The 25,913-nt window shown below is 44.6% G+C and overlaps 1 protein-coding gene across 1 annotated transcript in view; it reads left to right on the top strand.

Moving 5' to 3' along the window:
* Positions 1 to 3,154: 3,154 nt before the first annotated feature.
* LOC131813634 (WD repeat-containing protein on Y chromosome-like) overlaps positions 3,155 to 25,913 on the top strand; it is a 41,229-nt gene continuing 18,470 nt past the window's right edge. The window contains exons 1-10 of the mRNA XM_059143995.1: positions 3,155 to 3,386; positions 4,702 to 4,807; positions 11,746 to 11,897; positions 15,407 to 15,509; positions 19,404 to 19,510; positions 19,591 to 19,670; positions 20,546 to 20,600; positions 21,207 to 21,252; positions 22,941 to 23,000; positions 24,108 to 24,273. Of these exons, the coding sequence (XP_058999978.1) occupies positions 3,178 to 3,386; positions 4,702 to 4,807; positions 11,746 to 11,897; positions 15,407 to 15,509; positions 19,404 to 19,510; positions 19,591 to 19,670; positions 20,546 to 20,600; positions 21,207 to 21,252; positions 22,941 to 23,000; positions 24,108 to 24,273 (1,084 nt within the window). The 5' untranslated portion in view covers positions 3,155 to 3,177. The remainder of the gene's footprint in view (positions 3,387 to 4,701; positions 4,808 to 11,745; positions 11,898 to 15,406; positions 15,510 to 19,403; positions 19,511 to 19,590; positions 19,671 to 20,545; positions 20,601 to 21,206; positions 21,253 to 22,940; positions 23,001 to 24,107; positions 24,274 to 25,913) is intronic.

Raw genomic sequence — 25,913 nt, 5'->3', positions numbered from 1 at the left:
TTCTCTAAATCCATAAATCCAACCACTTTCTAATAGAATATGATTTAACTCTTGTTTGTTGTTTAGGGTCTGCCCTCCCCCATCAGAAGGTGAGCCCCACAAAGATAGAGGTCTCTGTTTTATTCACTACTGTGTCTCAAGTGCTAGGAATAGTGCTGGTACATAACAGGTGCTCATTAAATATTTATTGAATGGACATACCTGTGGTCAAAATTCAAACCACATTCCTTTCTCTCCCCAAGTGGTCTTCTGAAGCATTGCCTTCCAGGAAACGTAGAATTCTGTGGTGACAAGTATTTTCCTCCTGTACTATCTATCCCCTTTCCATCTCCCCATCTACTGCCCCCCCAAGCATGTCCCTACAGTGTCCTACACTCACATCACTGCTTCCATCAGCTATGCATGTGTTCACACACACACACACACACACACACACACACGTGCGCACACACACACACACACACTCCTCCACAGGGTGCTATAGCAATCCCATCCTTAAATGGGATTTACTAGCGGGCTCTGTAGAGTAAGAAGTGGTTTCAAGGGGCGCCTGGGTGGCTCAGTGGGTTAAGCCTCTGCCTTTGGCTCAGGTCATGATCTCAGGGTCCTGGGATCGAGCCCCGCATTGGGCTCTCTGCTTAGCAGGGAGCCTGCTTCCTCCTCTCTCTCTACCTGCTTCTCTGCCTACCTGTGATCTCTCTGTCAAATAAATAAATAAAATCTTTAAAAAAAAAAAAAAAGAAGTGGTTTCAAGTGCATTCGTTTACTTGAGATGATCAAAGATAAGAATCTCTGACTTCATTCTGGTTACGAGTGAACATCAAAGGGAGATACGTCTTGCCTGAGGCCATGGAGAAACCCAGGCTGGGCCTTGAATGTGTCCCCTCTGCAGACCTGGGCAGGGCTCCATTTGTCACAGCAGAGCTGTGGGTTCCAGCCACATTGAGGAAACTGATGGAAAGGAGGAATAAGATAAAAGGAAGGATGGGTAGGAGAGACTCCAAGATCTACCTCAAAAGAGGAAGAGTGAAAGTCTGAGCTTTGAGGAAACATGCCCACCTCGCTGCCAATCCTATGGGATTCTGGGAGCCCAGATCTGTGGATGTGGTTTCTGGGTCAGCTCTGGTGTTAGCAGCCACAGAATCCACCTTCCTGTAGGACTCCAGCACCCGAAGACTTATCTGTTAGCTAGTGTGCTGGGGATCAGAACCTGCCTTGAATCTGCTCTAGGTTTCCATGGTGATTGCTTTAAACTTTTCATCATCTTCCTTCAGACCTTGGGGAAGAGCTCTGCTCTCTGGTTTCCATGACAACCATTTAAACATGTATCTCTGTCTGGCTCTGTTGGAAGAGAACTGCTAGAGATCATGCAAATGAACTGGCTGCTCTTCTTTTACTTAAAAAAATAAAAATAAAGTGACACACCTGCTTAGAAGTTTCAGATCTTTGCTCATAACAAGAAGGGTGAAAGCATCAAACTGGTGTTTGAGGAGGGTTCTCTGCATTGCTTTGATACTGCAAGTGCTCACCCAGATACACAGGTTCACTCTGCCATCTTAAGTAATTATCTGCACTCAGCACTTATCCTCCCCTCCCCTCTGTCTAGCAGATGAAAGAGCTCTGAGTTCAAGGCTGTTTACCTTCCTGCTGCATACCAAAGGAGAAAGGGAAGGACAGGGCCAGTGGGACTAGCTAGCTGTCCTACCACTGCTAAGAGAAACTGTGGACAGCAGGGTGTCTCCTCAACTCACCGTCAACAGTCCTAGCACTCAGACTGTAGCCTCAAACAAGGTGGAAATCACATACCCCAGTCATTTGGAAATGGAATTCATGGACTGGAGAAGAGCCAGGTGACTCTGAGGGAAAAAGTTTCAGAAGAAATGGAAAGATCATGGCCCCCTTTCCCTTCCCAGACACCTTCCTGTCCTCCCCCGCAACAGCATGCTCCCAAACTAGAGGTCTCCAGAGGCAGCAGTGGGCCAGGAAGCCACAGACAGCTTAAAAACAGGATCCTGTTTTGAAACTGTGCATCAAACTTTAAAATTCTGGAAGTTTCTGATGAAAATAGACACATCCCATTTCTCCTGAAACTCAGCAGATCTGCATCAGAGTCCTACTTCAGGAGAGTCTGCTGGACTGAAGAAGAACAACCCTCTGAGATGAAGCAGGCACTGGCTTTGGTCCAGCTTTCCCGAATAGCAGACCCTTCTCCTTGTTCCTGGAAAACAATTGAACTGGTAACTTGTGATAACACACACGTCATCCAAACAACACCAGTCATCCCTGGAAGAGCCCAGCCCCTGATGTCTCTCAACTGACATCACAGACCATGAAAGAGAATTCTTATTTGGGCATGGGGACAAGGCAAGGATGGAAGATGAAATAGTCTTCCATCTTCTTCATCTGATGCCCTTCAGTCACCTTGAACACAGCTAAGGTCAGGGGTCAGGGTAAGTTAGATGGGGATTTCTTTCATGATCATCTGGTGAGACTATGTCTCATACAGACAGGAAGGCCTTTGATTGCTTCAGTATGCTGCTACTATTCTGATTTTACTGTTCAGTAGGTTTGTAAGCCAAAAAGTCATTTGGCTAAAAATATATGTCAAAATAATTGTAGCAGAAAGTTGGCTGGTTCGTGGATGAAACTGATAGGTCAACTCAATGAACCCTCATTTAGGATTTGAGACATGGTTTTATTGCCTTGTTAATGACAAGTTTGTTAAACCCCGTAGTCTAAACTTTCTTACCTGTCCCATGGAAGACAGGTGCTTGTCTCACTGAGTTTCTGGGAGGTTCAAACAAAATCATGTACAGAGAGACCCCGGCACAGTGCGTGGTACTCGGTACAGATTTATTAGAAAACAGTTTCCTTAGAATGAGTTGGCCCTCTTCACACTTCCTCCTTCCCCCAGATGACCCTTCTTGGCTCTCTCTAGAGAAGGAGGGGAAATGAATCTTGCTGTTCTTACTGACACCATTTTCATCCTTCGGACTGTCCACGGTGTAACACCAGGGGGTGAAAGAGAAAGAAAAAAGTAGTTCTCACTGAAAGCAAAACCAGGACCTTTAAAAATCAGCAACTTGTCAGGAAATTGATCATGTTAAGAGGCTGTGTTTTGTTTTTCTGTGAATATTTTTAGGGTGCACTATGGGAACAACAAATGTCAAGCAAAAGATGAAAGAGATAAGGGGCGTTAGAAAAGATGTCGAGGCAAGAAGAGAACAAGCATTCTTTGGTTTGCCCCAAAGGCGGGCAGAATGTGATCAAACTGTTTTTCACATCTACAAAGGAGTCAAGGCATTTTCATTCTGTAAGAGAAAGAACTTGCTGCTGACAGGGGGAATGGATCGAATCATTCGAGTCTGGAATCCTTATCTGCCTGGGTAAGTTTTCTTTCTCTCTCCAACCCTAAATGCCATTGATCTAATAAAGTACATGAGAGCAACATAGGGGATCACTAATTCCCTTTTAGGATAATTTACGAAGCCCTGTCCAAAACTGGTCTCCCATACACTCAGCCTGAAAAACTTCTGTTGGTACCCACTAAAGACTCATTCTTTGGGGTTAATAAGTAACTCATTAGCCCCACTTACCAATGAAGAAACTGAAGCTTAAAGGAGTTAAATAACTTTTTGGACGTAATGCCAGAACTGGGGTACACACACATTTTGACTGATTCTAAAATCCTATGTCATTTCCATTGGTAAGTGTTGAAGACGGAAGGAGAGTGGAAAATGGGGAATAGACCTCATGTGCACTGATAGTGGGGATTTGGGGGCATGAACAAGTCACCTAGGGTGCACCATGCTTCCTCGCTGAGCTTCTGTACCAGGCATCAGTGGAGGACCTGCAAGGTGACCCATGTCCCTCAGCAGGGACAGGCAGGGGTGGAGGCAACACCATGGGGGGTGGAGGGCACGTGGGATCTGGTGCTCCTCCTGTCACCTTCTAACACAGTGACCCAGCGCAAGAGATATAGCCAGTGTCCTCCTCATTATTGATGGTCACAGGAATCCCCCCCCCTTTCTGGTAGAAATAAAGGTCACAGATGAGGTCATCCATGTATAGGGCTCAGCACAATGTCTAAACAAAAAGAAAGAAAAATGATTTTCTACCTACTTCTATTACCTTAGACTCCCATTTGTCTGGTGATGGAGAGCAATTTGCTTACCTTCCAATAATGTGGTTATAAATTGACATTGTGGTCTCTCTTTCAACCTCAGACCTGCCTCTCTTCTCCCCAACTCCCCACCTTCTCCCTACACACCCAGCCCTGCGACCCTGAGGGCATTGCGATCCCTCAGAGCTCCTTAAAGTAAACTGACATTAAAAAGACAGTCCTCCAAGACCTGAATACTGTTAACTCTGGCCTGCATAAAGCAACCATGTGCCATAGAATCTATTCCCACACCACCCTGTGCTCTTCCTCGTTTATTCCTTTTATAGTGATATTGTCAGCAGTTGGAGAAACAAAGCCCAGAGCTTCATCTCACACTGAGTTGTGTTGCTATAACTGGGTATTATTTGCTTCAGTCCTTTTATCACACAAGATATATACTTGTGTGATTTCAGAAGGAGACATAACCCTCCTCCAGGCTGAATAGAACTGCCAGATCCGGGCCAAGTTTAGTCTTGCATTTTTATTTAGAAATAGCACTTAGAACTGCTTGGTGTTCATCTGTTCTTTTTCCATTCTAGAAAACCAACAGGTATGCTGAAAAGCCACACGGCTCCAGTGATCTACATCCATGTATCTGCTGAGGATAACAAAATATTCTCCATGTCCACCGACAACACTATTAAGGTCTTTGCCCTTTCACATTTTGGATGCATTGTCCAACAGTTTCCGATAGAGATTGTGTTTGTTTGGTGTTTTCTTTCCCCATCTTTGCAGCTCTAGAGGTCTCTGCATTAGCAGATACTCATATGGTGGTTACATTCGTGGGTTTGCTTTGGAGAAGGAAGATATGTGGGCAATTGAAGTGTAGTGTCTTAGAGAATTTTCTGTACCGGGTGTTTTGCTGGGATGAGTAAACCTTGAAACATCTCAGCGCCTGTTTGCATGCTGTCCTGATTCCCCTGGAGAAAGTGTGTTGGAGGATGAAGAGGGGGAATAAGGGATGGAATGGGGACATGAGGGAGGCAACTGGCCCTCGCTACTAGTGCTTATCTTATTGTGCAATACGCATAGGGCAAGTGGGCCCTTTCTGAAATGTTTCCTGTAAGCCTTAGAATTTAAGCACTTCTGGCCCTGGTAGAGGTCATGGTAACATCACCTGCATTGTTTGCCTTCACACCTCTTTCTATATGTAAGGTTCTACCCACCTCTAAAATTCAGCTGTCCCGTGACCTTTGTAATGCAGTATTTATATACCAAAAAAAAAAAAAAAAAAAAAAAAAAAAAAAAAAAAAGGAAAGAAAGAAAAAGAAAAAGAAAGAAAAGAAAAGAAATTTTATTGATTTGCTTTATCTATAATTTCATAAGCTTTTCCAAAGAATATGAAAAATTTTCATGATTTCATCCATCTTTCTTTCTCTAATATCATGGGGCCAGAGGGTGGGAATTTAGAATGGTCTGAATCAAAGGAATGCTGAAGCCTCAGACAGGTCAGTCATTGCTTTGCATGGGTACATAAATGAGCTTATCGATTACACACGTAATAAATGATTTATAGATGCTATGGGCTGAATCACGTCCCTTCAAAATTCATATGTTGAAGTCTTAAGCACCAGTACCTTTGAAGTGACTGTATCTAGAGACAGGGCCTATAAAGAATTAATTAATGTTAAATGAGGTCATATTGGTGGGCCCTAATCCAATATGATTTATAGTAGAAATCAGCACGTTGAGATGGAGGGACAATCATCTCCAACCATGTGAATACATGGCAGCAGGAGGTCATGTGCAAGCCAAAGAGAAAGGCCTCAGAAGAAAGCAGACCTGCTTATACCTCAATTAAGGACTTCAGTCCCTTACTTCACCCCATACACAAAAGTTAACTAAAAGGCTATAGACCTAAATGTAAAAAGAGCTACAATTTCAAAACTCTTTGGAGAAGACATAGGAGTAAATCTTCATAACATTGGACTAGGGAATGATTTCTTAGATGTGACATCAAAAACACAAGAGACAGGGGCGCCTGGGTGGCTCAGTGGGTTAAGCCGCTGCCTTCGGCTCGGGTCATGATCTCAGGGTCCTGGGATCAAGTCCCGCATCGGGCTCTCTGCTCAGCAGGGAGCCTGCTTCCCTCTCTTTCTCTCTGCCTGCCTCTCTGTCTACTTGTAATCTCTCTCTGTCAAATAAATAAATAAAATCTTAAAAAAAAAACACACACAAGAGACAAAAGAAGAAAACAAATGAGTTGGATGTTGTCAAAATCAAAACCTTGTGCCTCAGAAAACACCATTAAGAAAGTGGTCAGACCACCTATAGAATGGGAGAAAATGTTGCCGATCACACATCTGATAAGGGATTTGCCTCTAGAATACAAAAAAAAAAAAAAAAAAATCTGTATGCTCAACAATAAATGCACGAATATCCTAGGCATAGGACTTAAATGGAAATTTCCTCAAAGAAAATATTCAAATTGCCAATAAATACAGGACAAGATCCTCCACATCATTAGTCATTATGTAAATGCAAAACACACCCGCCATGAGTTACTACTTCACACCCATTGGGATGGCTAAAATCAGAAGATAGATGATAACAAGCATTGCCAAGGATGTGGAAAAATTAAAGCTCTCCATATCTTGCTAGTGGGAATTTAAAATGGTGCAGCCACTTTGGGAAATATTTTGGTGGTTCTTTAAATGCTAACCATGGAGTTACCATATGACCCACCAATTCTACTTCTAGATTTAAACCCAAGAGAACTGGAAACTTATGTTCACATAAGATCTTACATATGAATATTCATAGCACATTATTCATAACATCCAAAAAGTAGAAATAACCCAAGTGTCCATGAACAAATGAATGGATAAACAAACTGTGGCATATCCATACAATGAAATATTATGCAGCAACAAAAAGAAATGAAGCACTAATACGTGTCACCACATAGATGAACCTTAAAAAAGCTCATGTTATGTGAAAGCCAGTCACAAAAGACCATGTATTGGTTGATTCCATTTGTATGAAATGCCCAGAATAAGCAAATCCACAGAGGCAGAAACTAGTTTAGTTGTTGCTGGGGGGATGCAGTGAGGTGGGACAGGGAGTGGCCACTAACAAGTATAGGGGTTCTTTCTGAAATAATAAAAATGATTTGAAGTTAGACAGTGGTGATGGTTGCACAGCCCTGTGAATATGCTAAAACCCACTGAATTATACACTTTAAAAATGCAAATTTTGTAAGATGTGAATTATATCTCAATAAAACTATTATTTTGTAAAGGAGGGGGAAGGGAGAGATAGAGAAGTCAAGGGAGATGCCAAGGCTTTGGGCCAGAGCCCACTGAGACATGGTGGGGCAGATGGTGGGGAAGAGGAGCATCAGACCAGGAGCTCAGTTATGTATGTGTTGGATAGAGTCATCCTGAGTTGAGGGGAGACATCGGGGCTAGAGATATAAATTTGGAAGTCATTAGCATTTAGATGAAATTTTAAGCCGTGGAGGGGATGAGATGGAAAAGAGAGCAAGAGTGAGCAAGGGGGAGAAAAGCCTCAAGAAGTGTATTCTCACTGTATGTGGAGTCTGACATGGCTCCCATAGAGTGAGCTCAGAGTCCATGTCCTGACAACCAAGAGGTCACTTTACACAAAATTAGGTGTTGAGATCATGGTCAGTGATGTAACTAGGACCCAAACTCAATTCAGTCCTCCAAGCAAAATTGATTAAAATAGGAAGACTCGTGGACTTCAAATATTTGATTTCTTTTGAAAATTGAATCTATCCTAAGGTATCCTCCAAAACCATAAAGTTGGAGATTTCATATTTTTAATGAGTTTTTTTTTTTTCCTTAAAACTTGGCACCACCAGATAATCATAATTCTGTATGTGAGGACACGTCTCCTATCCTATTTTCTTTTCCTAGTGCCTCTCCATTTTCTTCCAATCTAAAATCATGATTACAAGATTAGCATCTTGCCTGTGATGATTCAGGCATATTGAATCACTTCCCAAAATGTGTTTAAAATATATTGAAATCCTATCTTGGAAATATGGTGTGTAATTTATTTCAGAATACATTATTCCTATCAAATAAAAAGTAATCAACCAGGAACCAAACAGCTAAATTTCTAGCATGCCTGATCAGATAGCCTTCATTCTTCTAATTGATTTTTCAGCTCAAATATTTCACTTTTCTATATCATGGGGACACATGAAACGTTTTAGGAGTCTGCTAGTTTCTGGCATTACCCTAAAGGAGAGTAAAGTGACAGGTTTGGTTTTCTGTTTTCACTTGTTATTTTCTGTGAATTTAATACTGCACACTACAAAGAGGGCTGTTTTGTGTCAACACGAATTAGCATAGAAAGAAAGTTATTTCCTGAAAGAAGATAGCATGTTAAGGTAAGGCTTGCCACTGTAACAAATAAACCCTGTATTTTCCATGGGTAGAGACAGTAGAAATTTATTTCTGTTTGCTGTCATACCCAAGGCCGGTACTCCCAGTAAGGAGTACTTTCTTCTCCCATTTAAAAACCATGCTGTCAGGACACCTGGGTGGCTCAGTTGGTTAAGCAGCTGCCTTTGGCTCAGGTCATGATCCCAGCGTCCTGGGATCGAGTCCCACATCGGGCTCCTTGCTCAGCAGGGAGCCTGCTTTCCCCTCTGCCTCTGCCTGCCATTCTGTCTGCCTGTGCTCACTCTCTCCCCCTCTCTCTCTCTGATAAATAAATAAAATCTTAAAAAAAAAAATAAAAAAAATAAAAACCATGCTGTCTTCATGCAAAGTCCCTAGGTTCTCAGAGTCTTCTTCATCCCAGGACAATGGGCATGACAGCAGATACGGCATATCTGCCTCTTAAAAATCCCAGCTATAAATGACCCATCACTTTCTCTCACACTCCACCAATGAATTCATAACTCTGGGTGAAGGGAAAGCAGGAAATCCCTTATTTTGGTGTGCACTCCCCAGCAACTCCTTTCCACTGTGGACAGAGAAGCCTGCATTGGGGGGTTGGTAGACAGCATGCTTTGGAGAAATACAGACTTGAGTCATGCTCTGAAACTACCAGGAACTAGATGACCTTGGACAAACTATTCAACCCTTCTGAATTCAGTGACTTAATTCTCTTGGACATCTGTCACTCTACTGTAAAATGGAAGAAAGACCCCCCTTGTAGGTTAGTTGTGCTCATAGAAGATAATGGGTAAATTGTGCTCACCTCAGAGTAGTTTTACTCGGTAAGACTCTTTTGAGCCAAAGAGACAAAAATCAAACTCGAGTAGTTTAAGCTAAAAAAAGGCGAATTTATGGGTTATTGAAACCAGATCATCAGACAGATGACCTCATGGACAGCTGGGTTCAAGCATGGCACTCTTTTTCCCATGCTCTCTGCCTATACTTCCTTGGTGCACACTGATATTGACTTCTAGTGCAGGAAAGCAATCTCCTTCTGAATGTGGGGACCATTAATATTCCCAGTCTGAACTCACAGCCCAACTATAGATTCGCTATCAGCTCCAGCCGGAAAAATCTAAGGGAAGACACAGATTGACCAAGTTTGGGTCTCTTGCCTACTGCTTGCAATCAGAGAGGCAATTCTCCTAACAGAAGACAGGAGGGTGCTGGACAGGCCATACATAAGTCAGTGATATCAATTTGTTATAACTACTTTGGGGATGTAATGCCAACTTGCCAACTCAACCTCAACAGCAGTAGGAAGAGTTCCTTCCTACCTTTCCCTTTCACAGACCTCACAGGGGTCCTTCTATGCATCAACTAAGATCACTCTGCCAGGCTCCAGAATTACCTCATCCTCCCCCTCATCAAAACTTCCTCTCTTTCAGTAACATTACCTCATGAAGTAAGAAGAAATTACCAGATTAATGGATTCCCCTGGTGGTATAAGTGACTGATAAAAACAAAACAAACAAACAAAAAAACTATGTGTGTTACTTTTCTATCTAGGAAAATCAGCATTTTCAAACAATTCAATACTCCAGAAAGGAGTGGGGGATGCCCCTTGAACAAGTACTCCTTGGGATCATGTTTCTATGGGATTATTTTACCCTGATCGCTACTGTCACCCCCATACTTGCCTCCCAGAGTGTATTGCTTTCTGCCTTTTACACCATGACCTAAAATCACAGATAAAAAAGGATGCTAGAACTTTCTAGATGGCTTTGCTACCTGCTGGGGAGAACTAAAGAAAATCAACAGTGTAAGTACAACAAGTAAGAGTCTGGCTTACTGGGTAAAGGCTTCCAATTTCTTGCTAGCTGTTTCGCTTCCGGGAGTCACAACGGAGGGGAAAGAAGCCCCAAGTACATCCCGCCCAGTTTAGTCCTCAAATTTCCCAGCGCACCTCTGGAGGGAAAGAAGTCTGAAAAGGACTCCTACTTTAGCTGTTCACTGTGCCTTCTCCCTCTCTCTGTGTCTGTCTCCGAATTTCCCCTTTTTACAAAGACACCAGTCATATTGTCTGGGGGTCTACTCTACTCCGGCTTGACCTCTTCTTAATTAGTTGCACTAGCAACAACCTTATTTCCAAAGAAGGACACACTCTGAGATACTGGGGGTTCTTCAACGGACAGACCGGGGAGGGGAGGGGAGAGACAGAATTCAACCTGGAACAGAGTAAATGAAACAGTGCATGGGAAGCAGGTAACGCAATGCTTAGCTCACTGAACAACAGCTGCCTCCATGATGATTCCTTCTTCCTGGTTTTACACTTGGCCCATCTGCTCTTCCCTGTGGATGAGGCCATCCCTTGCGCTCTCATCAGATTGCAGTACCTTAAAATAATACAAGAGCTGTGGCATGGCTTGCATAATAATCCCAATAAATGATTAACAATATCTTTCTAATCATTTACCATTATACCATGGCCCAGTTGTGATGGTAAACACTATTTTTTAATTAATATTTTAAAATCCCCAAGATTTTAAATCCTATAAGATAGGCATTATTATTAGTTTCCCTATTTTACAGAAGAAGAAACTGAAAGGAGGTATGGTAGTATGGCCAAGGCCACAGAGCCTTTAAGTGATAGGACTGGGATTCCAACCCAGGCGGTGGGGAGAGTGGGGGGTGGTTTGGACCTCCATGTCCTTACTCAATAACCATGCTGAGATTTGTTCCCAGAGCCCTCCAAATATCCGCCTCAGGGCTGGTTTTGAGGAAGTGTATTACGAAATGGGAACATATCTAGGGGATAGAGAGGTAGTCTGTGTGCCCATCAGACCCACGATATCAAAACTCCACGATATCAAAACTCCAGGAGCGGAGAAGACACTGGCGGCTCCTGGCTGGGGGGTGGTGAAGCTCAGCTCCAAGGTGGCTTGGCCACAGGTGTCTTGGCCCTTTGGGCAGCTTCAGCATAGCAGAGGGGCTCGGGAACAAGAGCTTCCTTTCTGCTTCCTTTACAAATGCAGAAGGGAAAGGAAGCACTTTGAACATTGTCCTTTGGGCGAGGGGAGAGTGGGGCAGTTTTTAAACTTAGGTCAGTCCTAACCAGACCCCCGCCACAGGTGACAGCTTTGGAAAGGCAGCAAAGCAGCCTGTTCAAGACCTCCAATTACTTTTTTTCCTCATCTTCCCGCTCCTCCCCCCCGCCCCCCGCCACAGATCTGGGATCTAGAGACGGACAGCTGCTTGTTCACTGCATCTTCCAAAGCCAGCGGTATTAAGGGGGACTTCGCAGCCTGCCTCTACCTCCCTGAATCCAGATCGCTGTGTGTGGCCACTGACACGGTCGCACTCCTACACCTGAGACTGAGGTATGAGGTTAGCCTCTTGGCCCCAGGCTGCTTGCAAACTTCTATAGAACCATCCATAGCTGAGATCTCTGGAGGAGCTCCTAAGCTCTATGGCCCCATGTCTTTATCTCACAGCATGTATTTGGTGAGCTCCCTTGAACATTTCCCATTGATTATTCCGGTACCATCTCCTTGGATTACCCAAAACTCCGGAATCTACCTCTTGAACATTTATTGCCCCACTGGCCCTACCTCTCTAGTGAATTGTCCAAGAAGTCCCGGAGGCTTTTAATTCAGTCCAAAAGCATCAGACCCACTTGCTGCAGCAGGGGCCCACATGTGAAACCCTGTCCCTACAGCAAGGTAGTCACTCAGGGACAGCACATGCTTCAGTGATGGACAGGTCCTTATGGAGGGTCCCCTAGTGGGCTTTTCCTGCCCGGGGCCTCAGTCTCAGGGAGCTCAAATGCCTTCAAGACCCATCTCCCTGATTCCTCTACAAATGAGTCCATCTTGATTTCCTTGGCACAACTTTGCAAGCCACATTTCTTTTCCTCCTTGGCCAGGAAAGTGGGTGCCCGGTTGTCTTTTTCACGCTCAGGGTAGTCATTGAGACGTTCATCTCCTTAGCATGAATGTCCACTTCAGTGCCCGTCCCCGTCCTGCTAGACTGAGACTGCTAGGTCTTACTGAGGAGTTTCAATCCTACCTCCCGGGAACCCACAAGTCACCCAGGGCAACGCTGCTGCCGATTTACAGATGAGCGAGCAGAGGCGGGGACTCAGGAGCAAAGCTGGGACTAGAATGCCTCTCCGGATGCCCGGCTCTCTCCCTCCCCCTGCGTGGTGCTCCTCCCACTGGAAGGGTAGAAGTCTGTCTGAGACACTGAAGGCAAAGGAGAGCTCAATTTGTCTGTCTGTTTGTTTAATTAGACTACAGGAGGTGCATTGTCTAGTCTTCCTTCTCCAGAGCCTGCAGAGCTCCTAAGAGGCACCTGTGAGGGGTAGAGAGAAGGCTCTGCTTCCTAGGCCCAGTGGCCTTGGGGTGAGTCACACCCCTGTCCCTGGTCTTGGCAGGGCTGGCAGGACGCATCATCTGCTTTGAGAACTTTCAGGCCCTCTGCGCACCACAACTAGGAGCATCATTACAGCCTCACGGTTCAAACCTGGCCCATGATTAGTCACCCCACTCCGTTACCCCCACTTACTGCCCTGACATAAATCCATCCCTCATTCTGCGCCTGCAGCTTTCCCTCTCACTGTTCAGCAAGATAACGGATTCCCGGAGTCTTTGTAAACTAAGGAGAGGAGGCAGAGAAGGATTAGGCTAAATATTGTGGTCTGCAGGGTTCACATCCCATCTATATGATAATGGCAACTGGATTTCCCGAGCCAAAAATGACGGCATACTGTCTCAAAAGGTGGGTTTTAAGGAAAAAATAAAATGTGTTTGGATGTCTGGGTGGCTCAGTTGGTTAAGTGCCTGCCTTCAGCTCAGGTTGTGATCTCAGGGTCCTAGGATCGAGTCCCACATCGGGCTCCCTGCTCAGTGGGGAGTCTGCTTCTCCCTCTGCCTCTCCCTTCTGCCTGCTGCTCCCCCTTCTTGTGCTTTCTCTCTCTCTCTTTCTAATATATAAATAAATAAAATCTTTAAAAAATTGTGAACATATGCCTAAGAGGAACCTTAAATAGGTTTATTTTGTCCAGTGGTTAAATCACAGATCAAGAATAACTTTACAGAAAAGTGATCAGATTTTGCAGCATCAAAACCCTACTGAGAAGTCCAGAATGTAAGGCTGCTGCCTATGCCTGGACTCACTCTTCCTCATGTTTCGCTGAGGCCATGGGAACAGCCAGTGAGGATGGGGAGACAGGGCAGAACAGCCATCCTACCACAGGCTACCGCCGGACCTGCAAGGGCACGTCCTCAGCTCAGGATGCCAGAGCAACCCTCTGAAAGATGGGACTACAGTCAGTCCAATGGCCATTTGTTCTATGTGGCATCTGTGGGTAGAAAAACAGCCTGTTGGATTGATTTCCTATTTTTTTTTTTTTTTTAAGCAAAGTGACTGAAATTCCACCTTGCAGTCAGAACAGCCCTCATCTCTTAGCGCCAACCCTTAGGCAACAGATGACATCTGCCCGTTCCTGCTCTGTCACAGGGAACTTTGTGATGTTGATCAAGTCACCTGGTCCTTCTTAGCCTTCTGGAAATGTCCTCATCTGTGAAGTGGGGGGAGAATCGACGCCTTCCTCCCCACATTGGAGAAGGGGTGTAGGTAAGGTCCAGAGGCTCTGGCTCCAGGCCTGGCACTGTCTCCCTGGGACAGCACCCCCACTGCCTGCCTCCTCCGTCCCCACAGGCCAGACTTCCTCCGGAGCAGTCCAGAGACCGTTCATGGGAAAGTGCTCCTCTCCTTCTGCCAAAAGCTATTCTTCCTTGAAAAGGATTCCACCCTCTGGGAATCTTCTGGAACCAAATCCCTATTAGGGTCCCAGCCTTGGGGCTGAGCTCTGGAAGGACCATCAAGAGAGAGGACAGAACAGTAGGTCTGGGAACCAACATTCATTTATTAAGTGTTCCCCCCACACCAGGCTTCTCCAGACATTGGACATCCCTTTCCTCACTTACTCCTCACAAAACTTCTATAAAGGGTTCCATTTTACAGATGAACAAATGAGTGCAAAGCAATTGGATTGCATAACTCCTAGAGCTATCCCTTCTGTGCCCTGTCCTCACAGAGGGGACACACAAGGCAAGGCCTGAGTACACAGAGGCGCCCTTGACCCCGGGTGCATGTGGGAGGCATGCTGCAGGGCCTTGTTCCTGTTGTGATGGAGAAGCACTGCCCTCCAGGCTTGAAGACTCAGGATGGGATGGTACAGTTGGTGTTTGTTTGAGGGAAGATGTAAATTCTTAGGGAAGAAGGTCCACTGTGTAGTTGTAGGAAATCACACTTCTCTTGCCCTAAATAAGAGGGATGTGGTATTGTTTTTCATGGTGAGCAGCTACTGCTTGCTGAATGCCAATTAGGTAGTATGGGGGTGTGTGGGAAGGATATTCCATAGGTTTTCTCAACAAATACTCAAAACAACCCTTTATAATAGATAACATTATCCCCATTTAAGAGATTAAAAAGGTTAGAGTTTTCAGCATTTAAACAATTTGTCCAGGGTCACAGACCTGTTTTCATCCTCTTCACCTTTTTTCCTTAAAGATTTTAATTAATTTATTTATTTGAGAAAGAGAGAGGAGAGAGAGAGAGAGAGAGCATGTGCACAGGAGGGGCAGAGCGGGAGGGAGAGGGAGAGAGAGAGAGAATCTTGAGCAGACTCCATGCTGAGCCCAGACCTAACAGGGTGTGGGACAGGGAGCCTCAATCTCATGACCCTGAGATCACAACCCTGAGATTGTGACCTGAGTCAAAACCAAGAGTCATAAGCTTAACCGACTGAGCCATGCAGGTGCTCCCTATCCTGTTAACTTTTCTTACTATGCAGCCATCACCCTTTCTGTTTTTCCTGAGCAAGATCTCCGTCGGAGCCATGCCTGGTAGTCTCCCACCAAGAGCCTGTGCCGTGCTGCCGCTACAACCCGGCCTTCAGGCAGGTGGTCAGCTGCTCTGAAGCATCTGTAAGTATCAGCTCTTGCTTTCTTTAGCAATGATGGATTTGTGAGCATGAGCCCAACCCCATTGTCCTCATCTTGGAGCTGAGCAGAATGTTCTGGGGACATTCTGGCTCCAGAGGTTAAGAATTCTACTAGACTTCTTCAACTCTACTATTTATCAAGTATTGTTTGGACACTCTTCTTTGAAAGCTGGGTGGAAGAGCTCACAGTTTCCCCAGTGGCTTGTAGTGTGAGCTCTTTGGAAGACCCATCGGGTACTAAGGAATGGTATTATTTCTTGATCGTGTAAGATGATTAACACAACCCTGTGACTTACCTTGTATCTCTAATCTGGAGCTGAGGGTATGGAGTATTCCACGTTCACTTTCCCGTTCACTGGCACTCACAAGGATCATGCTGGCCCCTAGATGAGTGACGCAGTGTCTGGTCCACAGGAGGGGACATAACCAGGGTTCCTTGAATAAGGAGTGAGAGCAGAGAAGCATGCACATCCCATAACCCATGTCCTTCTGTCCTTGAGCTAATGCGGGCAGGGCAAGTACATCCCAAGTATACTCAAGATGTTTAAGTGTTTTGAAATCTACATCATTGGTTCTTCATTTTCTGAATCACTGTCCTAGGCTCTTGCATTATAAGCCAGTGCCCCAGGCCATCTGGCTATGCCCTCTTTCCTTCTTCCTGCAGTTGCCTGGCACACCCTGTCTTTAGGTTTTATAGCCCTGGGGGGCACCACAGTCTGGAAGTCTGGACCTGTGCTCTTCATGTTCACACTCACGTTGGCATTGCTCCCAGTGAGACACAGTTGTCTTTGCATATGTTCTTGCCAGTCACTCAGCGATTAGTCATCACCATGGTTTTATTAAGTATTGAAAGAAATAGGTTATTTGGTCTGTTGATCAAAAGTTTTTTATGATGACTCAGTCTCAATTCATCTCAAGGAATGTAGATTCCTGCATAGTTGGGGCCCTTACTTATAAAAGAGCATTTTCCCTCCAGATTTATCAGAACAACCTGTGACTCCAAGGACGCCAACCTTCTGGTCTCAGCATCCTGCCCAAGCCTGTCCCTGGAGCTGTCCAACATTTTCCAATCTCCACCCTGGAATCTCCTGCTTTCTCCTCTTCTCTTACACTCCACAGCAATCCTTCAAGGCCCAACTCAAGTGCTCTCTCTTCCACAGATCTTGCTTTTACTGCCCTGGACTCACACAGGCACCTCCTTCTTCCTGAACCCCCAAGTTAGTTCCTCCCAGGGGGTGCTAGATTCAGTTCTCGCTTGTCCTGCTTTGGGTCCCCCGTGTGAGTCTTTGCATCTCTTATCATTCACCAGGGACTTAGGGCAACCTGTAGCTCATCTATGTTTCACTCCTCTTCCTTCTTGATCTGTCAAAGCCCTTCTTATTCTTCAATGCACAACTCTGGATATCAGTTCCTCTGAGAAAAATTCCTAGATCCCTCCCACACCCGGGCAGAAGGAAGGGCTCCATTACCATTTGGGCTCTTAATTCTATGCTAACACAGTCAGCCTCCTTCAATAGCATTGCTTTTGATAACGCATATCTTCCCTGCCTGTGGGTGGTAAGGAGATGTTGAATTGAGATATAAATACTCTCTCAGCTCTTAACTGTATTAGGGACATGCTGGTAAACTCTCAGATACTTACTGAATTGAGTTATTGATTTGAGTATTTGCTCACCTTGCAGATCTGTGTGAAATCTTTATAACCCATGCCCACTGTCACGACTCACAGTATCTAAGCCATATTGCAGCCTATATTTGTGGAGGAGAGAATGTAGTCCAAGGTCTTCATGATGCCTGAAGTTATTAATACCACTACACCATATTTTATTTATCGAATTGCCCAGCAGAAAACTAAGGACCACCAACTTTTAATGCTTGAAAATGGCACCACGTAAACTTAATAAATACTCAGTCAAATGTTTACAATGTATGACATTGGAACCACAACTTACTCACATCCATATTGATATATCCAGTTATATGTACTATGGAAGTTTACTTTTCAGGAATAATGAATAATTTTTCAAAAAAATAAAAAATTTAAAAATTTAAAAAAGAATAATGAATAATTTTTCAACGGAGTTTAAGGCTACAAATATTTTGTAAGTGTTTTAAAATGTAATAGCAAGATTACATTTCATTTGGGATATGGTTGCATTTTAATATGTTTAATTGAATGGGAACTTCAAAAGGAAGCCTCGCTTGGGGCAAGGAAGTTCTTAGAGGAGCCCTGCTAGGGCATGAAATCCCATCTACAAAATGCACCTAAAAAGTATAAATAGCACGTTTAGACTTTTTTTTGTTCTATAAATAGAACCCTAAAGTCATTTTTAAAGATATTTTAATTGCTCGCTTCAAACTTTTCACTCCCTTTTCCTGCAGTAGCTGGCGGTGTTCTTGGGGGAATTTCTTTTTAAAGAAACAAACGTGTAACTATTTAATCACTTAATGGGAAGACCGGTCCAAAGGAAAGATGTTTCTGTTGGGTGTCGTCCAGGGCTTATCTGCCCCACTCTGGGCCCTTCTGCTAATTTTTCCATGCCAACTGGTACTTCATTCAATTCTGGACCTCAACCATATTACAAATCACTGTATGTTGTGAAGCTTTGGGATGTTTGCAAATGTTGGAATAACTAAAGTAAAACCCAGTAATGCTAAGGTTCTATTGCAATATTAAGGAGAGCAAATGGATGTACCTGAGCTGTGGACATCTCCGGGAACCCTGACACTGTAAGAGGACAGAGGGGAAGGAAACAAAGTGTACACTACAAAAATCTGGTCTCAGGTATTTGAAATCAACAACAGTGAGAGGATGCCTTCTGGTTTGGGGATCAGAGACCTGGAGGTCTCTCTAGGTTGATGAAGCAGACTCTTTCACAAAGTGAAAGACTAAGAGGAACATTCAGTAGTTCTGAGAAAGAGTGTGTCCTCAAGCATTTTCCCTCTCTTCCTGTCACTGTCTTTGGGTACAGAATCCAGAAAGCCTGCCCCAGAGTATGCTCTCCTTAGGGTGGGCACTTACCTACCCGAAGTCATGAAAGATGCCTCCCCACTCCCTTCACAGATGATTCTCATTCAAAGTTTGCTCAAGGGATGGGGCTGAAAGAAAGCAATCCCCCCTAAAACTAGTTGGACTGAACAATATCTTAAAGCTGAGAGTTTAGAAGATATGTCCATTCCCCCCAATAGGCCGTTTTTCTCATTTGGCTTTGTTTTGGTGCCAAATAAATTTTGCTGCTGAAAGTTCAAACCATACTTATTTCTTTGATCCTCAGTAGTCAGGAGATTTTTATCCAAAGATTTCTAAATTTTCTCATCTTCTCACTGAGTGTTATGGAATAAATTGTGTTCCCCCAAAATTTGTATGCTGAAGTCGTCACCCCAGCTGCTCAAAATGTGATTATAAGATAGAGCCTTTAAAGAGGGGATTAAATTAACACAAGGTTGTTAGGGTGGGCCCTGATCCAATCTGACTGGTGTCTGTATAGCAAGAGGAAATTTGGACACATAGAGAAACCCTGGGTGTGCACGCATAGCAGAAAGACCATGCTAGAACACGATAAGAAGGTAGCCGTTTGTGAGCCAAGAAGAGGCATCTCAAAGGAAACCGAACCTGCCAACAACTTGATCTTGGACTTCCAGCCTCCAGAACTGTGATAAACTAAATGCCCATTGTTGAAGTCCCACGTTCTGTGGTATTTTGTTATGCAGCAAACAAATACACTGAAGTAAGCCAACTTGCATTGGACTTACAGATGGATACTTTCAGGGTAAATTTTCATCTTTCATATCCAAGACAATAGACTTCTAAATGCAAATTCCCTTTAATTTGATAACCATTCTCTCTGTGTCACTTGTTACCAACTTCTGGATACAGGTGGTAAAAGTGTGGGACTTCGAAACAGGAAGGCTGTTGTCTGGATTTACTGGAGCTCATGGCAATGCTGGAATCACATGTCTGACCTTCGACACCAGTGGAAGAAGGTATGTGTCTTCTTCATTCTCTTCAATCATTAGGCAGTGAGATCCTTGACATGATTTCCTGACAGGAGACTGTTTCCTAGGCTAATCACCGGGGGCAGAGATGGCTGTCTGAAAATATGGAGTTACAACAACGGACATTGTCTGCACACACTGAAACAGGGCAAGTCGCTTCCTACCAAGTGTTCCTATAACATAATGATGCGGGATTGGGCATTTGTTGTCAGTGTAGAAGAGACAAATGAGATGGAGTCTAGAATGCATGTAACAGTCCTGCATCCCTTCTCCCTGGTACTTCATTTTACCAATGACTACACGTCTACTGAGGAGAGCCATATGTTACATAAACATATGTGCTCCCAGCTGAGCCTCGTGCACTCAGTCCTTTATTACCTGGTATATCTATTTGAGGTCTCGAACGAGCTTAACTTTTCCAAACATTTTAAACATCACACAAGTCAAAATCTAGACAAACAAACTAAAAGCTAGTCTGTTTTATGCATTATGGTGATCCCCCCGCCCCGACCCACCCAAGGTGGCTTTATTTCACTAGTTCACATGCTGTGCCTGATCTTGGTAGAATTTCCACAATTCTGGCCTGTCACCCTTATATGAGCAAGATAAAAGGCAGATGGTTTTCAACTCTCAAGAGAATATAAATGAAGTTGAAGTAAGAAAGACAAAAATCACTCAGGGTAATGAATTTGTGATTCCCAGATCTGCTTTTGACTTGCATGCATTCACTTGTTCACTCACTCGCTCAGCAAGTGCTGGGCACCATGGAGGGTCCTGCCAGCAGAAGGCCAGCCTCCTTCCAGAGCTGAGCAGGGGCGGGGCCAGTCTTTTAGGGCAGTGAGTGTAGCCGGAAACCAGCAGTGCTGTGGGGCCTTGAAAGACAGCTAACTGTGGTCTGAAAACTAGAAAGTCATTACTGAAGTTTCCCCCAGTTATCAGTTTGTTTGAGTCAATATGTTCAAGCTGGTTCAAGAACCGGTGAAGAAAAATGTCTAATATACTTTGATAATGTGATCTTTCTAGATGAAAAGCAAAGTGAAGTCTGTGATTGCACCTACGTGGAGGTGAACCAAAATAAGTGAGTTTTATTTGGCTTGGATATAGAGAGGCATCTTTCTGATACAAAATCTATCCTGGAGGAGGACACCAAGAGAGTGAAGAGAATTTTCCAGAAGGAAATGGGTCAAAGAATTTCTAAGGATGCCAGTTGCTCCCTGATGGTAATTCAGGCGGCTAGGCTCTTCTAGAATATTATAAGCAATTCTCTGCCCATTTTGATGACTGCTTAGAGGTAGAGATAGGGAGCACTCTCTCTCCACCAAATGCTTTCTAAAGGAGTAAAGCAGATTAGATCACTAGAGTAATGAAATTTAGCACCCACAAGTCAAAGAATAAAAATCCTCTCCTGAACACTATGGGTGAAAACAATTCCTGATCAGTTTCTGTTTGTGCCTTACCTCCATGGTTCAACAAGGCTGTTAGGATAGAGTAAGCCTCGGGAGGGCAGCTGCTCACAGAGCATCATCTATAGATCTTGGATCTTGTTCTTCATAAAAACTCTCTGGCTCTCTCCATTTATCCACAAAGACATGGCAAAATTAAACCACAGTCTTGACTGCAGGCAAAAATTAAAAAGAGATAATAAGCTTAAGTATTGAAATGTGCTACTCTGTTACTGTTCTAGGTGTATCATAGCTGTTGGATGGGACAGAAGAATAAATGTATATTTTGTAAGTGGAATATACAAAATTAGGTATTCAAAACCCTGCTTTCGATTGCCATCCCCCCCCAACCCATAGATTCTTTTCCCACTGAAAACATTTGTAGTAATTCCTCATGCTTCTTCTCTTTACTACAAGTCATGATACAGACAGAAGAACTCCCCCCTCCTTCCCTTCCTCCCTTTAAAAAACCTTTTTTTAAACGTTTTTTGTTTCAGTCTCTTCCCTCTAGTTCTCTCCTCTGGGAAGAAGTGTAATGACTCTGCACACAGTTCTGGGAGGGGGTGGGTCCTACACCAAGAAGTAAGTGTCTGACACCAGCTGCTGTCCTATAATTCAGCTCAATCCTGACACCATCTCCCTGGAGCTGGTATTGGGTCCCACAGGTTATGGGCTTAATCTCACAAGCTGGTCCTTCTTGTCCCTCAACTTCAGAGACCTCCCATGCTCTCATCACTTAAGAAATTCCAAAGCTTTCGGGTGCCTGGGTGGCTCAGCGGGTTAAGCCGCTGCCTTCGGCTCAGGTCGTGATCTCAGGGTCCTGGGATCAAGTCCCGCATCTGGCTCTCTGCTCAGCAGGGAGCCTGATTCCTCCTCTCTCTCTGCCTGCCTCTCTGCCTACTTGTGATCTCTCTCTGTCAAATAAATAAATAAAATCTTTAAAAAAAAGAAAGAAAGAAAGAAAGAAATTCCAAAGCTTTTGGGAGCTATCTGCCAAAAATAGGGACCAAGACCGAATACTTGCTTCTTATCATAAACCACAATACCACAAATTGTTAGCTAGAATTGCTATCAGAGGCACAGAGGTCATCCCCGGGAATCCAAAGCAGACCATGCCTTGAACGCGTAGCTCTCCACACCTTGCCTCGTGCTCTTACCCCTTGTACAGGCTGGCGTGCTCCCTCCTTCCCTGCGTACAGGGCCTTCAGCTGTATCTCACATTAACATCCCTAACCGAGTGTTAACCTCCCTATCAACTGCGCAGCCCTTTATTTTTTTCCTTCTTCCTCCCACTTTGTCTTTCTGCCCTAGTTCCTCTCTGGAAAGTGGAAAGAGGAGATGAAATGCCATCCATAAGCAGCTCTATGGAGGAAAAATTCTTTTTTTATGGCTTAGAGAAGGGGAAGGGATTCAGAGACAGGGAAAGCTGAAAATGCTGACTGCAGCTAAGTTTTAAATCTACCTGTGACATTTTATTTCCCCTGCTTGCTATGCTGGATGGTCATGGATTTCCGACAGTCTTTAAACGTTGTAAGTTCTTTATTCATTTGAAGGTGTACCATATTTCACAGTCTAAGCCTTGCATCCCCAGATGATTTGAAAGATGGCTACCTGAGAAGCCCTGGCGTTGAATTCGTCCTTTGGTATTATAGGTTCCCGAGCTGAAGGCTTTTGTTTTAACACATGCAACCGCTATGGGTCTTATTACAAAGGCGAAGCTGTGCAGACCATCCAAGCAGGGTTTGTCAGTTGACATATGATTTGTTGAAATGCAATCACCCAAACGGCAGAAGTGGATTGCTTTTTATTCCCACCAGCACTAGGGGAATTTGCTTTGACATTTTGAAAATCTACATCACTGGTGGGGTGAGGGGTAGGGTTATAAAATGTGCCAACACCTTCTCTCTGAAGTTGTGAGTGTGTTGGCAGCTCATTTCACTGCTTATAGAACGTCTCCTCTTTGGCTTTGCATACAGGATGCACCACGTGACTTTCATCACTTCTGGAAGCCCCAGCCACACTGGCAGGATGACCTGGTGAGCCCCAGTCCACTGTCTGACTTCCACCCAAACAGGGGCACATGAGGCAGATACCTTTCAGTCCAAGGCTCTGCTGCAGCATGATTCATGATGGGTCCAGGTAGAGCTGGGAGCTTGAGCTCCAAGTATCCGCTTTAGCTCCAGGAAGAGTGACAGCTGGGGCATGGGGCCACAGAAACCAATCCGCGCAACTCTCTGTGAGCTCAGCCACGACTCATGTCGTGCTGGAATGGCAGCCCAAGATGTGGTGGGTGTAACTTTGCTCAAAGAAGCCTCTACTTCCTGCTTCTGCTTGGCATGCAAAATTATATGCAATTACTGTGTCATCCTTGGGCAGCCACAGAGCCTAAGAGCTTATATTCCTGCCCTGTGATTTGTTGGAGACCCATAAGCAGGGAGTTCTTGTGATTCTTATTAGCAAAGTGCCCACCCCCCCGCTACTTTCTATAGCCTCCCAGGCTGGAATGACCTTCCTCAAAATTGCCTGGATGCCAAGCCAATAAGACAAGTGCTAAGAAAGAAAAGTCACTGTGCCCAACCATCATGGCTCAACCCTACCTTATACCCCCATAAATATTCCAAAAGGGACAAGTCACTAGAATACAAACTCCAGGAAACCAGACCTTGTCTGTCTTCACCATGGTATTCCCAGGACCTAGCCCAGCATCCAGTTTATAGCAATGCCCAATTCATTTGTTTTCATTCAGCTAGCATATGCCAAAGGCCTGTTGTGAGCCAAGTCTGCTTTATTCACTGAAGATGAAGTGATGAACTTATTTCCTGGGGTTTGTGGATTAGTGATTATTGAGTGAAAGAACAAAGTTAAGCAGAAAATGCCCCGGAAGTGATGACCACTGTAAGGATGGGCATCATGCAAGTCCGTGAAGTTCATAGTTCATACAGTTACTCATTCAACTATTAATTCACTCAATACATGTTTCTGAGCTGCATGGATTGGTTCCAGGTGAGTCTTCGATGTGGGCAAGAACAGAAGGAGGAACCCATCTGCATCCTCTGTCTTAGGCATCAGATGAAGGGGAGTTAGCTGGCGGTGACTGGGGATTTGACTTCTTCCCCATCCCTCTCCATCTCTCTCTTTCTCAGAACCACGGGCACAAGGAGGACATCCTGTGTGTGGCTCAGTGCCCACCTTTTCTTCTTGCCACCTCCAGTTACGATGGGGAGGTCATCATTTGGAATGTCATCTCAGGCCACATATACTGCAAGCTGAACACTCCCCCCTGCTCTGATGATGCAGAAGATGGAAAGGGTAGGTCAGGGGTAGTACGCTCCTTGGCTGCTATGCGCAGGCCCCAGCAGCCTAGGACTCTGGCATGTCCTAAAGAGATCTCAGCTCTGGACAGCTTCCCAGATTGTAGGGATTGGCCTGGTTTCAGGTTTAACCTGTTGGCGAGAGATTCCCCAAGCTGGGAGGGAGTTTAAGAGTTTGGCTAGCTCGGTCAACATCCCCAGGCACTCATCCATCAGACGCTGTCTCAGTCCAGCCCACCACCTCCTGGAGTCTTTTCTCCTCTACTGTCCATCTAAATGATTCTCTGCCTTGTTGAGCCCCTTGGGCTTTGCTACAGAGCTGATTAACCCCTCTGTCTTCACAGGCTCCTTTTGCCCAAACATCATCTTCTGTTGTGTCACTCAGCTATATGCCCAGGCTTTATGCCACCTTCTCCATCAGCCCCCTCAGGTGGTACCCAGGGCCCCAGAGTCCTCATCCCCTACACTCTGCCACATGGGTCAATCCTTATTACTTATATATATGCATACACACACACACACACACACACACACTTGTACATTTATATATATGTGTGTATATGGTGTGTGTGTATGTGTGTGTATGCATATATATATATATATTTCACATATATATACATACTTGTGTGTGTGTGTGTGTGTGTATTAAAGATTTCATGTATTTATTTGTTTTGAGAGAAACCATACACAAGCAGGGTGAAGGGGAGGGCGGTGGGGAGAGAGAGAATCTCCAGCAGACTCCCCACTGAGTATAGAGCCCAAAGTGGGACTCGATCCCGGGACCTTGAGTTCATGACCTGAGCTGAAACCAAGAGTCAAACACTCAACAAACTGAGCCACCCAGGCGTCCCTTATTACTCGTACATTGTATTCGAAAACTTTTGCCCAATCTTCCACCCCATTCTCCCTTAATTTTCTGCCCTGGTTCCATTTCTTCATGACCCTCTTTCTCTGCTAATGTGATCATTGGCCCGTACATTCATGGCTCCATTCAAAACACACTGTTGAGTTCCTGCTATGTGCCAGGCCCAGTGCTAGGTGTTGGGGCTGGTAAGCACACCCCTCTCCCTCTAAGTCACAAACACTTTGAAAAACACACTTATCTATCCATTTCATGGCTGGCTATGTTGAATGGAAAACCATGGGAACCCACAGCCAAAGGCTTCCTACCACTCCTTGCCCTACTTCCAGAGTCCAGGTTCATCCTTCCCAAGTGGCAGTCTGTAGACACCCATCTGCCAACAGCCGAGAGACCTACTACCTCACACCTATGGAGCCCCAACAGGGAGATACTGGAGATTTTACATAAAACTGGGGGATTCTTGCATCTCCTGAAACCCAACCAGCAAACCCTCAGAAAACCCCCCCCCCACCATGTAATCTCCTGGTTCAGGCACCTGATAACTTAATAGCCAAAGAACAGCTCTAATAACTCATTTGATCAGAAAATATCTTTGAGCCATTCCCATCGACATAACCCTGAGGGAGATGCATAGAAAAGACTAGAGAGAGACTTGAGGCTTGATGCTGCCTTCAAATGGCTCACAGTCTAAATTAAGACACAGGATGTGCATGCCCAACAGATAAAAGAATGATAAAGCAATGCCCAAGACTGCTGTGATTGAGACACACTCTGGA

Source organism: Mustela lutreola, chromosome 13, assembly GCF_030435805.1.
Source record: "Mustela lutreola isolate mMusLut2 chromosome 13, mMusLut2.pri, whole genome shotgun sequence".
Classification (NCBI taxonomy): Eukaryota; Metazoa; Chordata; class Mammalia; order Carnivora; family Mustelidae; genus Mustela; species Mustela lutreola.
Note: the sequence above shows the minus strand (reverse complement) of the source record. Positions and strands in the feature narration are given on the sequence as shown.